The sequence below is a fragment of the Coenobita brevimanus genome, chromosome 55 (assembly GCF_032717465.1).
Source record: "Coenobita brevimanus isolate Jiangsu-jjx chromosome 55, ASM3271746v2, whole genome shotgun sequence".
In the NCBI taxonomy this organism is placed as follows: Eukaryota; Metazoa; Arthropoda; class Malacostraca; order Decapoda; family Coenobitidae; genus Coenobita; species Coenobita brevimanus.
The window spans coordinates 31,478,410-31,492,416 of record NC_137008.1 but is presented as its reverse complement, the minus strand read 5'-3'; the positions used below and the strand labels follow the sequence as shown (position 1 = coordinate 31,492,416).

At 41.2% G+C, this 14,007-nt stretch overlaps 1 protein-coding gene across 1 annotated transcript in view; it reads right to left on the bottom strand.

The window, feature by feature from the left end:
• LOC145401290 (cytochrome P450 2L1-like) overlaps nucleotides 1–14,007 on the bottom strand; it is a 156,711-nt gene that overhangs the window by 71,238 nt on the left and 71,466 nt on the right. Inside the window, exon 6 of the mRNA XM_080273618.1 lies at nucleotides 1,246–1,445. Coding sequence (XP_080129744.1) covers nucleotides 1,246–1,445 — 200 coding nt within the window. The remainder of the gene's footprint in view (nucleotides 1–1,245; nucleotides 1,446–14,007) is intronic.

Here is a 14,007-nt window from a genome sequence, read left to right as displayed (position 1 = left end):
GCGACGGTCATACGAGCTCGTAATTTTCATTGCTTTCACAGTGTTTTTTTTTTTTTAGTATGGATCCCAAACTACTTGAAAATCGTAGAGTAGTGTTTATAGTGTTAATATCTGGCTGTGGTAATCATATTACGGGTTGTCTGGAAGTGTAAAGTGAAGACTTCGTTACCCAACTTCAGAGGTCTCCACAAGTCCTACGGTAACTGACGAAGGCTCAACAAACATTCCAGGAGAAGCTGAAGGTATGTGCCATAAGCATATGTAATTTTAATATTCTAGGACTAATAACTGATTTTTGGCAAATATTTTTTGAGTCTGTCGGAGCCCGAATAACCCCGCGGGACACGCAAAACAATGGTAAACGTGCCCGCGGTGTAGGGGTTAATCTGTCCTAACCTAACTTAACCTGCGTTAAAATAACCTAACATAACATAACCTAACATAACGTAACTCAACCTCATCTCACTTCATAAGTTGTGATTAAAAAAGAGCACTAAAATATGGCGGTCGTCAGGGAGAACTGTTGTGGACAGGATGTAAAGTCATAGTACTGCCTTCCTCTGCCACTGAGGTATGGAAAATTAGCTTGAGAGGGACGTACATCTCCGTATAATGAAAGTGGACTTAGCATCGCCTGCCCTTACCTCATGCAACCTCATTCGAATTGACCCAGGTATATCATGAAACTCAATATACCATTATTTTACAGTCTCGTATACTAGCAATGGAGAGGGTAAAGAAAATCACCATTCATGGCATCCACCCCAATAATCCAGCTCTCCGTGAGAAGAGGAAGAGGAAGGAGAAGGTGAAGAAGAACAAGGAGAAGAAACTAATACAAGTTTTAAATTATGTGAAAAAAATAAACTCTGCCTTCACTTTATAACTCCCATTTAGTCGTTAGAGGAAAGGGAAGAGAAAGGAGAACAGGGAATACTAAGACTACAAGGAGGAGAAGCATATTAACTCCGGAGCACATAAAGAACACCCACTTTATCTTTGATGCAGGAAGGTAATGTGATGAAAACGAAGAGTAAATCGTACGTAAAGATGGAAGAATCAACTTGGAACGTATGCCTGCAAGATAAGGAAACACAGTAAAACAGAGAAAAGTAATGAAAACGAGAAGAAAAAAACAAAGAAAAAGAAGGAAAAAGAAAAAGATGACGAAGAAGAAGAAGAAGAAGAAGGAGGAGGAGGAGGAGGAGGAGGAGGAGGAGGAGTAAAGATGAAGCCAATACCAACCTTAAAATACGTGAAGTATTTGCCTTTCACTTCATCCACAATGTCCATCCTAATAATCCTGTCTACGATGCTGGTTGGAAGGACTTTGGTTATCCAGGGCAGCAGGTCCACGATGATGAAGCGACTCTCGTTGTTGAACAATTCCTCCATTAGGTGTTGGAAGTCCTTTGACAGGGGATCAGTTACTTCAAAATGGCGACCTGAAAGAGTTAATGGTGCAAGAATCAATACTCTCAGTCTCTTATGTTTTAATCTTATGCAGGGAACAAAAGTCCTTTGTAAACGGAGACTGCCACTTCATACAGAAACATAAAAGAAAAAAAAAAGTTGTGGTGGCCTTTCGAGATTTGGGACGAGGAGGCCACACAGGAGGTCAAGCAGGCCACCTCATCCCCCAACTCTTCCGAGATCCACTTCACAGCCCCGGCAGGAAAAGTGTGGTGGTGGCTCACTGACGGTGGAGATGAGCCTGTTCATGGAGTGCTGCCTTATAGAGATGAGCAGGGAATAGACTGTAGCACCGGCAGAGATGTAGACATGGGAGGGGGCCTGGGGGGGGGGGCATGTGCCCCTCCATTCAAAGCCTGTGCCCCCCTAGCCCCTAGGTGCCCCTCCCCCCAGCAGAAAATTCTAGGCAAAAGGGTGTCATACACAGATGAATTCTGATGATGGATGAAGTTTGTGTATCATGTGGCAACATTGTGCCAACACCGTGACTGGCAAAATATACACCTTAATCTGTATATCATTACCATATGCACTGAACTGACAGTGTACAGTTTCGTGTTAATTTCACAATTATTTCTATTTACATTGTTACGACGGTGGCACCTAGTTGTTGATTACCATATATTTTTATTACGTCAATTAGACTTTGTTTATCATTTTGTGTTTATTGACAAATGTCGTTATGTGGATTACTTTATCTATGCGTTAGGAATGTTCTAGAAGCGATGTGTTATTATATAATTTAGAAAGTTCACGAAAGTTAATGTTGTAAATGTGTTCTGTGTTTCTCAGTCTAAGCTCTGTTTAAATGGTATGTATTTCATTGTGTTATTTAATTAATTTATTTGTGTGTTTATTAGTTAAATCATTTAGTTATGTGGTGTTGAATGTTCTAGCATTATCAAGAATATTCGAGTCTACAGAATATTCTAGATGTGGCAGCTGTTGTATAAGTTAAAGAGGGCGAGAGTTACAGGGAGAGTTAGAGGGATAGTTGACAGCTGACAGCGGACATTTGGCGAGTGGCCAGTTAGAGTGAGAGAGTAACAGGAGTTACGGTGTCAGTGGAGGCAGTGGTGACGAGTGAAAGTGTGAATGATTTATCAGGTGAGGGTTCAAAACAATATTTTCAATGGTTGTGACTTGTGAAGGAAGTTTCTCAGTGACGTGCACAGACTTTCAGAAGGGCAGGGGCTCAGTTGAAAAAGGGACATTCCCCTTTTTTTTTTTTCAATTTTTTTATGAAATCCGCAATGCCATATAGGCAATTTATACGTACAGTATTCACGCAAAGAAAAATGTTAAAATTCCATGTGGCAAATATTCTTGAATTCTATTAAATGCAACGCATTATTTTTATATATAAAGCTGATTAAAGGAAATAAATGACAATTTGTTGTAAAAAGAAAAAAAAACTTTTTTATTGCAAGATTTTCAAAAGATGTGAAGATAATGAAATACTGGAGTGTTTACAATTATTCAATTTTACTTATATCGAATTTAATCTCGCTAATCATACAAATCACAGTATTTAGGCGATTCATCAGTAAGACGACAAAGTAAAAAACTATACAAAAAGAGAGGCGACAAAGATTTAAAAAGTTTAGTTTCCCTAATAGGCCAATGGAGCAGTGGAATGCAGTACCAAACCCAAATGAAACTGTGTGTCAACACCATTCACAAATTTAAAGATATGTATGATAAACATAGCTTAGAAAACGGGACAATAAGAGCTTGACTCAGTCCTGAAAAATACAATTAGGTAAGAAAAATTAGGTAAGAACACACACACACACACACACACACACACACACACACACACACACACACACACACACACACTTGTTATGGTATGGTACCTTGCTTTAAAATAACTCTGAAATGTTCCCAGACGCGACTGAAGTATACCATTTATACCTGACCAACAAGTGCTGGAGACAGCACCCAAGCCAATCCGCAAATTGGAGGTGGGGGGTACAAGGTGGGGGCAAGTCCTATTCTGAGGAGGCCCACTGCTCTACAGTGTGCACACGTTAAATACTGTGACATTTGAAATGGGACTGGGAGCAAGGGTCTTACTGGGAGGCCCCACATGGTGATGACGCTGGCTGAAGAGGATTGCCTTCCCGTGGTGGCACCGATATAACTGGCTGGCTCCACTGGCCATTTGTACAAACGTCAATGAGCTCCCTCCCAGTCCACCGAAGAAGGGTGATGAAATGCAGGAAAAGAGAAACTTCAGCCTGCAGTCCACCTGGTTTACATCCGTTTGAGCCTCGGCACACAGCAATAATAACAACTCGGTCAGCAAATATTCGTGGGACAACTGCTCCTAAAACACTCCACAGGAACTATGCCAGGCTCACATTCTTCTATGGTAGAGCTCAAAATGTCACTGAAGCTCGGAGAGACCTAACTCATAAGCCATTAAAGGCGGGTACAACGAAGTGTTTAGCGCCTGACCCAAGGTAACAAGAATATCCTGTCAAATACCAGTTTCGTACTGGCTTATACATCATCATCATGCCGGTTCTAACGCCCTCCAAAGAGAGGAAGTCCGTTGCCAACAAGAAAAAATGCATATGCCGGAAGTAGAACAGCATCCACCAACGAAGTAGCACAGCATCCAGCAATTAAATGGCCTAATAGAATAATTAACAATGAATCATTCAAGCCTTCGAAATGCTGTTTTGACCTCACAAGCAATACCACTTTGCACATATTTTACAGATCCACTTCACATCCACCTGTGGCATAGTCATTCTGTGGTCGAGGAGTGGTGTTTACTGTTTACCACTTTGTTTCATGCACATATCACCACAAATTGGTAGTAACTTCTTGGGCTTACCTCAGTTTACATGTCTAGCAGTACGAAAAAAATTATATGATCAAAAGAAGCAGACCCAAAACTTATATTGGAGACACAAAAATATGACTCTCTTACCTGAAAAGTTAGAGTAGCATCGTGATACCATTTATAGACCTGTGTCCCTAACCAGCATGGTCTCAGAATTGTGGGAGAGAATCTTGAAAGTCAGGTGGATAAAACATCTGGAGGAGATGGACATTATGGCAGTAAGTAAATTTGCATTCAGAAATCGAAGGTCGTGTGTCTTTAATTTGGTGAGCTTCTACTCAAGGAAGATTGACGACCTACATGAGAAAGATAGTTGGATGGATTGTGCGTACTTAGATCTGGAGGAAGCCTTTGACAAGTTACCCCACAAGTGACTAATGTCACATAGGAGGACTGAAATGGAACCTCTCTTAGTGGATATGAGCCTTCATGAGAGACCGACAGATGAGACAGTTATAAAGGACAAGATGTCAGGGTGGAGGGAAGTAATAAATGGAGTCCCCCAGGGCTGGTTGCTGGCGCCCATAATGTTACTGATTTACGTAAAGGATATGGTGGATGGAATGAACAGTTATGCAAGTCTTTTGCAGACGATGCAAAGATCATGAGGAGAGTAGAAGTTGAAGATGATTGTAAAATGCTACAGAAGGATCTGGACAGGATTTAGGCCTAAGATTGGAGCCAGGTATGGGAAATGAAATTCATTGCAAAAAATTGCAAAATATTGGAAAAGGGTACAAGTACTAAGAGTCAGTCACTGAATTACTCAATGGGAATGGAACCATCACAAAAGTGAGAGGACCTGGGACTGTTGGTCCAGAATAATTTGTCACCCCAAAACACATTAACAAACTGTCAGAGAGACATAGAAGCTCTTGACAAACATAAGCGTGGCATTCAAGTACATGGATAAGGAGACAATGAAAAAATTGATAATGGCTCTGATCCGCCCCTGGTTAGAATATGCAGCAGTTGTGTGGTCCCCACATAAAAAGAAATATATAACCAAGATCGAGAGAATACAAAGAGCAGCAACCAAGATTGTCCCCAGCCTGGCAGATCTATCGTAGAGGGAAAGAGAAGAAAAGCTGGGTCTGCCTTCCTTAGTAGAAAGAAGAGAGAGGGGTGACATGATTGCAGTGTCTATGGCCACGATGGGAGTGGACAAAATTGACAGACATCTATTTGCATGGGATGGGGGAGCAACAAGAGGACATGGAGTGAAACAGAAAAAGATAAGTTGCTTTAAGGATATCAAGAAGTACAGTTTCCCATACGGATGCTTTGACATGTGGAATAGCCTGGACAAAGAGATCGTCCAGTCCAAAAACATAAATGAGTTTAAAGCAAAGTTTGACTGGTTGAGACACGGAGATGGGACCCCACGAGCGTAGCTCATTTCCTGAATATTACAACTAGGTAAATGCATCCGGCTGGCTTGGATCAGGCCAGCTGACGAAGCAGACTAGTTTTCTTTTATACGTATGTAGGGAGACTCAGCTAGATTGCTGGTATTCGTCATAAACTGATTTGTATGCTAAAAATTCACCACTCAGTGTGTATCTTTGAATTTAAAAAAATGCAAAATAAGCTTGAGGTTACGATAAGTTAGTGTAAATTATTAATGCAAGAACATTTTAAAATACAAGCCGAGCATAAAGTCTCTGATTTTGACAAAAAGGGCACTTTTCTTTCCCTAATTTTGATTAAAAGAACACTTTTGATATGAGGAAGAAAAAAAGCCAGGGGCTCAAGCCCCCCGAGCCCCCCACCCCCTTGTGCACGACCCTGATATTTCTAGTCAATAAGTTGAGAAGTACTGAGCATTTTCTGACTGAAAAGCGGTCAGCAAATGAGGCTCAGCTACCTGCATCAAGTGCCAAAGGGCAAAACCTGTTAGCTGCTGATACTAGTTCCACACATCCATCTGATTAGGAGGAAAATTATTTTGTGGCTAGATAACAACAGTGAATTAGAGTCAGAGAGAGATGATGACAACACAGTTAATGAAGACAATGTTGCAGCGTGTGAAACACCAGCAGAACAAAGAGCAACATGCAACCTAATTCATAAGCCTCAGGGACCCTCTGGCATCAGTAAAGGATGAACTGAAGAGCCCAAACAACCAAAACTGTCAACATTTCCCAGGACACATTTTGGCAAAAAAAAAAAAAAAAAAAAAAAAAAAAAAAAACGGGCTTTCTCGGCCAGATAGTATGAACTGTTGCCATGGCTTGAGAGTTCGCTAGTCAGGATGCAGTTTTCTGCTTCAGATGTAGGTTGTCCCCTGTTAGTGGCTGAACCATGTCAGAAAATACCTTCACAGTGTCAGATTATAGACAGTGGAAAAATGCAATATAGAAAGACTCAGGATTTGCACAGCATGAGAGAAATGATTATTCCAAGGGCACATTTTGTGCATGGAAAGTCTCTCAGTCCCAGCTAGAATCAGGAACAAGCATCAATATTGCATTAGCTTCGGCTGATGAAAAACAGACAAAAGAAAACAGACACTATGAGAAACCAGTTGGAAAAGTAGTATGCCTATCAGCAAGACAGAACATAGGCAATGTTACGTTGTTGCAACCCTCCACCTGACCATGCACATATCCCCCCCACCTCCCTGCACACCTAACCAAGCGCATAATGGTCCTCTTCCCCCCCCCCACCTTCTGTGTAACACAGAGACATTAAAACTTAATATCAGTGATATGGAATAGGGAACTGTGATAGGAAGTGAAAAAAACACCACAAGCATCACTACCACCATCATCATCACTACCACCACCACCACCACCATTGCAACCATCCATCTGACCAAGCACATACTCCCCACCTGCCTCCACACCTAACCAAGCGCATAACGGCCCTCACCCCCCACCCCCTCCCTCTGAATAACCCACAGACAGCAGGTCACATAAAATCTATGAGATTTTTTTTTTTTCAATGTTTTCAAAAAACTTACTTAAGACACATCATTTTGCTTATGAAAAGATATCCGTTCACATTAAGACACACAACTGCGTGAAGTTTCCTGACTCTATAGTGAATACATTTTGATTTGTGGGTTGAGATTACTTGCTCAAATCACTTTGAAATCCGTCTTTTTTTATATTCAAAAAACCACTTCACACAGCATTCTGTCAAAAGCCACTAGTTCACTATAAGACACATAATTATGTGAAATTTCATGATTCTATAGTTAATACTTTCTGAGATTTGCTCCGGAAACGAAAATCTCTATGCCCAGCCGCCCAACTCTATGGACAGACACTAGTGATAACAATGTGCTCCTCTGACTTTATCAGATGGAGGCTAAAAATTGCACAGAAAGGTCACAGGGAGGACAGCGGAAGCAGCAACAGAGGCAATTTTCTTGAAGTACTGGAGCTAGTCAGTGAATATGACAGTATTTTAATACAGAGACTGACAGGAATACAAAATGTAAAGCCCACAGATCCAAAATGTATAATAGAAATTCTTGCTCGCATTATAAGAGATGAAATATACAAAGGACTGCATCTCAACACTGAATACTCAGTCATGGTGATAAAAACAAGGTCATCAGTGGAAAACAATAGCTGTCACTTGCTGAAAGTACCTTTACTAATGTCAAAGAAGTAAATTTGGGTTTTTGCTCAATTGTATAAATTGAATGCCAAGTTATTTGAAGGAGAAAATGATTCAGATACTTGCATCTTGCAACATAGATCCAAAGGACTGCGTACGACAAATTTATCATTGAACTTTTGTGATGAATGGTGAGAATAAAGGTGTTCAGATATTTAAAGATGTTCTGAGAGCCGAGTACACGTTGTTACAACCATAGACTGAATCTGGCCACAGGGGATTGTGTTAATTCTGTCAAACTAACTGATAACTTTTTTGCATTTCTTGAGACTGTGTGTTTTAATGTCCTCACATGTGCCTCATGAGTTGTTAAAAAACAATAAGAAATGTATCCTGGAAAGCAGACGAAGAAGCTGACGAAACTGAGCGACACAAGATGGTCCTGCCAGTACTTACCTTGTAAGGACCTTCCAGATACCTGTTCTACAGTCATGGCAACTCTGAAAGAAGTAGCTGAGACATACACAGGAAAACGTGGCCTTGATGCCAACAGCTAACTCAGGAATACTGATCATAGTATAGTTATCTCATTTCTCATGTTTACCAGCATTTTGTGGAAAACAAAGTTGTTATCTATCATGCTGCAATCTCCATCGCTTCAGCAGTCATCTGCAGCTGACATGGTTCTAACAGTTGAAGAAGACTTTGGCTTCTCACAGAAATTAGGAATGCTGGCAGGAACTTTGGGTGAAAGCTGAATGTTTTCGAAATCAAGTTGATATACCCTGTTGAAGATCCAACCCAGATGAAGAAGACTAGATCCTCAGTCTAGACATCTGTAGGACAGTGTGGTTCTGGAGTCAGCTGGCTAACTAAACATCGAAGATTGCCATGATTCACTTGAGAACTGTATAGATCTGTACTATGACATGCTGGATAGATTACCATTAGAACTGCACACAAGGCTCAGTGATGCCAATAAGAAGTTGCTTAAATCAATGTCTGCTACATCCACGTAGTTCAATGTTTCTTGATTTTGGCACTTTGAAACCTACGGCTGAACAGTACTGTGTGGACTTTGAATAACTAGATGTAGAGCTGGGACAAGCAAGAAGACTTGTTGAGAAGATGAAAAATGAGGGACTTATTGTTAGCAACCTAGCTGAACTTTCAACTTTCATGAGTGTATGTAAGGAGGACATTCCCAGATCTCTTTAAGCTCATTGTTATTGCGCTAATACCACCACCAACTTCAGCGTGATGTGAAAGGAGTTTATCTTCAATCTGAATAATCAAAAACTACCTACGAGCACCATGTCTGACATGGTACATATTGTTTCTATGCTTGCACAGAAGCATAGCAATAGAAATATACAACGATTCTGAGATGTGTTTAACTGCTGCTGCTTGTAAGGTGCAATGGTATTTGAAGACCTAGATTTATAACTAATGTGGTATTATTAAGTTACCCATAAGTACGAAAATCATTTTCATTTGCCACATTATGAAAATGTAATTGAGATGTAAATACGATGTGCTTATTTGCATAAATACTTACATACATTCATGCGTACTGTATTTTAGTTTAACGCTTGTTTGTTTTGTGCCAGTTATTGCCGAATGCGACAGAAATAATTAATTTTCTGTTTACATTATTCTACTTGTATCTTCACTTCTTTACTTGTTCATTAATACAGTAAATTATATGGTTTTCACTCAAAACATGGCTCTGGCTGAATATCATGTTTTGTGTGAGCCAGGCCATCTCAGAAAAGCAAATCCCCCCCCCCCCCAATATGCCTCTCCACAAAATGGACCCAAGCTATGCCAATGAGCTCCAGTCAAACAGGGTGGTACTCCCAAGTTGCGTGGAAAGCTGATGACAGGGAGAGCTGGAGCTCCTGTTTCGTCAGCCTGTGGGACTAGCTTCTGATCATCCCCCTTTGCTGAACCTTTTCAGTGTTTCAGTAACGCAGGGAGTAGGACAGCATGCTCTCCAATACAAGTTCCTCTAACTGTCAACACCAAACTACATGCACATTACGCACTACCCTTCCTATTCAAAATTTCTTTTAAAAATGGCATCTCAACATCAAGCCACGGGGTCTAAAGAAGGGGGGGAAAGGGGCATAAAAGCCCCCACCATTCGCCCCTCTCCCAGTGATGACCAAGCGAGATGCCTTGAAAAACTATCTGATTCACTTCTCCATTTCTGCAACAGTCGCGGCCTTTTCTCTAATTTTCTCTCTGTCGAAAACCACCCCTCTTCTCCTAACCCTCATCTACACTTCCTCACAGAGACTTAACTGTCTTAGGTTACTGATGCCAAACTCTTCTCTGTATCCTCCTCCTTTCTCTATACTCACTTCAAAGCCAAAGGTGGGTGTTCTGTATATGTATGCAACAACATATCTTGCTCTCATGTTCCTGAACTTGAATCTTCTAAATTCTCAATCCTCTGGATTCGTCTATCCTGTCATTCTCTGGCTAAATATGTATGTGCTGTTTACTTATCTCTAACTTCTACTGACTGTGAAAAATTCTTTGACCATCTTATTTCAAAAGGGGACACATCCTATCAATTTCTCCTTTCTCCGAAATCTCCATTCTAGGCGATTTCTACGTTCACCAACGCCTTTGGTTCTCCTCTCCTTTAACTGATCCACCTAGTGAACAAGCCTACATCCTTTCTATCTTTAATGACCTAGGGCAGCTTGTACAGCACCCTATCTGTATCCCTTACCACCTTGGAGTTCCAACATACTTTGACCTCTTCTTTACAACTAATCCTTCTGCTTATGCTGACAATCTTTCCTCTCCGTTGGGCTCCTCCGATCACAACCATGTAACCATAACCCGTACTATCGCTCCAGTAAGGCTTGTGGACCCTCCCAAGAAGCGGCGGCTGTGGCACTTTGGAGCTGATAACTGGGAGGCACTCAGGTAGTACTACTTTGATTTTCTCTGAATTGATTATTGTTTCCACGGCCATGAGCCATCTGAGTGTGCCTCTCACATTCTGGAGGTTATTCGCTCGGACATGGAAGTATCTATTCTTTTCTCTTATCCTCTGAATAATGAAAAAAAATTGGTTTAATTACACTTGTTCTAATGCTGTCCACCAAATAGATAGGGCCTACAAAAGGTATGGGGGCAAACCCACCCCTGAATCTCATCTCTTTCATGTTTCTGCAAGGAATCGTCCTAAGTCCGTTCTTCGCACTGCCAAAATTAATAGCATTCGTACTAAATACTCTGAACACTCGAACTCAAATTCTTCCTGCTCCTTCTGACACCTTGCCAAAACCCTTCCTAACATTTTTTACCTCATGAGACGTCCCTCTTTTCCGCTGTGATGACTCTGTTGTTGTTTCTTCTACTGATAAGGGAGAACTCTTCACTCTGATTTTCTCTTGCAATTCAGTCATAGATGAGTCCAGTGCTGTTCGTCCATCACTTTCTCCCCTCTGACTTCCTCTTGGCTGACATTAATACTTCTTCAGTTGGTGTATTTTCTACCATCACTGGCTTCCATACTAACAAGGTATGGGCATGACAGGGGCCCTTCTGTTGCCCTCAAGAACTGTGCTTCTGTGCTTACACCCTGCCTAGATAAACTCTCGCTTTTCTCTGTCAACTTGTACCTTTCCATCTTGCTGGTAGTATGCTCTTATTCAGCCTGTCGCAAAGGAGGGTGACCCATTTCCAGCCCTCTAACCATCGTCCCTGCATTTCAAAAGTTTTTGAACCTATTCTTAACAAAAAAATTTAAACCACGTTTTCTATCACAACCTTCACTCTGATAGTCAGTATGGGTTCTACCAGGAACGCTACACTGGCGGTCTTCTCACCTACCTTTCAGCCTCACGGTATCCTCTTTTCTGGAACTTGGCGAAAGCTTTGTCACTGCACATGACATCTCAAAAGTTTTCGATCAAGTGTGGCATAATCCTTGAATTTCCAAACTGTCCTCTTACGATTTATATCCTCCTATCTATGCCTTCATTTCTAGCTTCCTTTCTGGTCGTCCTATAGCTGCTGTTGTAGACGGCCACCGTTTTTCTCCTAGAGCCATCAATAGTGGTGTTCCTCAGGGCTCAGTCTTATCGCCAACTCTATTCCTTCCATTCATCAACGACCTTCTAATCTGTACATACCTTATTCACTCATACGCTGATGGCTCCATCCTTCACCTTTCCATCCACTTCTTGCAGCGTCCATCTCAGCAGTTACTTTAACAAACAAGGGATGAGGTTATGGTGCACGTAATATCTGACTTGGCTCATATCTCTGACTGGGGTAATCTTGTTGTTTTTAATGCGTCAAAAACTCAGTTCATCCATCTTTGAAACAGTCAGAATCTACCGCAGGAGTATCCTCTGACTTTTAACAATATCCAACTCAATCCTACATCATCTTTAAACATACTGGGATTTCATTCTCTCGGGATTTATCTTCGACAGAGAATATTACCTCTCTAGTAAAATCTGTTTTCAAGAAATTTGATGTGCTAAGCCGAATCCGTGCCTTCTTTACCCGTGCCCAATTGTTGACTTTATACACGGATTTTATGCCGCCGTGTGTAGAGTACAACTCTCATATGTGGGGAGGCTCCCCACATACAGCTCTTCTCAACATGGTGGAGTCAAAGGCTTTTCGTTTCATTAACTCTCTTCCCTTTACTGGCTCCCTTCAACCTGTCTCTTCGCTGTACTGTTGCATCTTCATCTCTTTTCTATCGCTACTTCAATAGTCACTGCTCTTCTGAACGGTCTGCTTGCATCCCTCTACCTACGGCAGGCGTGTGGCACTCGTCTAGCATCAAACTCTAACTCCTTTTCTTCCAACTCTCTAATGCAAGAGTTTACCGTTACTTCCAGTCTTTCATGTATGCAACTGGTCAACTCTGGAACCTTCTTCCTCTGTCTGTATTTCCTACTGCCTGTGATCTCCAGTCTTTCAAACGCAATGTGTTCCAGCATCTCGAAATGAACGGATTTTGAATTTGGCTATCTGTATCATCAGCAGTGAAACTAAAAGCACTCCTCCAGCCACTAAGGGGAGCATGACAGCCCACTTCATTGTTACTCCCAAGTCCGGGTAAATAGGGAGGGTTGGAGTCAGGAAAGTCATCGGGCAATAAAATAAAGCCAGCCAAATCAATAATGGCAAAACCACGGTAGCCTCTGACTGAGCCGTATGGCAAAGATTGTTCAAATACGTCGACCTCACACGGAAGTGGGAAAAGACGAAGAAGAAGAATTCAGCATACCAGAAGAATGTTATGCAAAGACTTACTGTTGTTGAATCATGTGCGAACCGCCGGCTTTTGGTGGAGAAATGCTGGACACAGTGACCCCAGTCAGTATATACTATTACAGAAAGAAGAAAAAAGACTTTAAAAGCAATGAAGAATGATAAGGCAAGAGGTTATTATGGTCTTACCACTGATCTTACAAAGAATGCAGGTGACTTTGTCTCAAATGAACTAGTAGCACTGTTTACGAAATATTTAAAAGTCAAAGGTATACCCAGCTTTCTGGAAAAATTACGTCTGTATTCTGCTTCACAAGAGAATAACATTAACCACCTAAAGAAATACCGTCCAGTGAGTCCTGTCTTGACTGCGCAAAGATTTTCACAAAATACGTAACACCGGAATCTACCCAAACTAGATGCAATCCAACCACGACAAAAGTCAGGATTTTGGAGTAAGTACTGGACAACACACAATAGTTAAGTCATTTATAAGATAACCGATGACGATACAGAATATGTTTTATTGCATGTTCTTCACAGATTAGGTTAAAGCAGTTGATTCACTTGAAGTAGATGCAGCACTAAAGGCAATTCGAGGACAAGCTGTAGAAGGATGTTAAGTTACAGTACCATAACACTACGTAGGAATAGCCAGAAAATGTCAATAAAGAAAGGTGTTTGACCAAGAGACAATTTCACCCACGGCATTCACTAGAAGACATGAGGATGGTTTCAGAAATTTAGATAGGAATCATATAGGAACGAATTACATTAATTAATAAGGTGGTTTGGAACACATCTAACCCCTCAAATTCGGGGTCTCCCGCATGCCAAATAAAATACTTCGT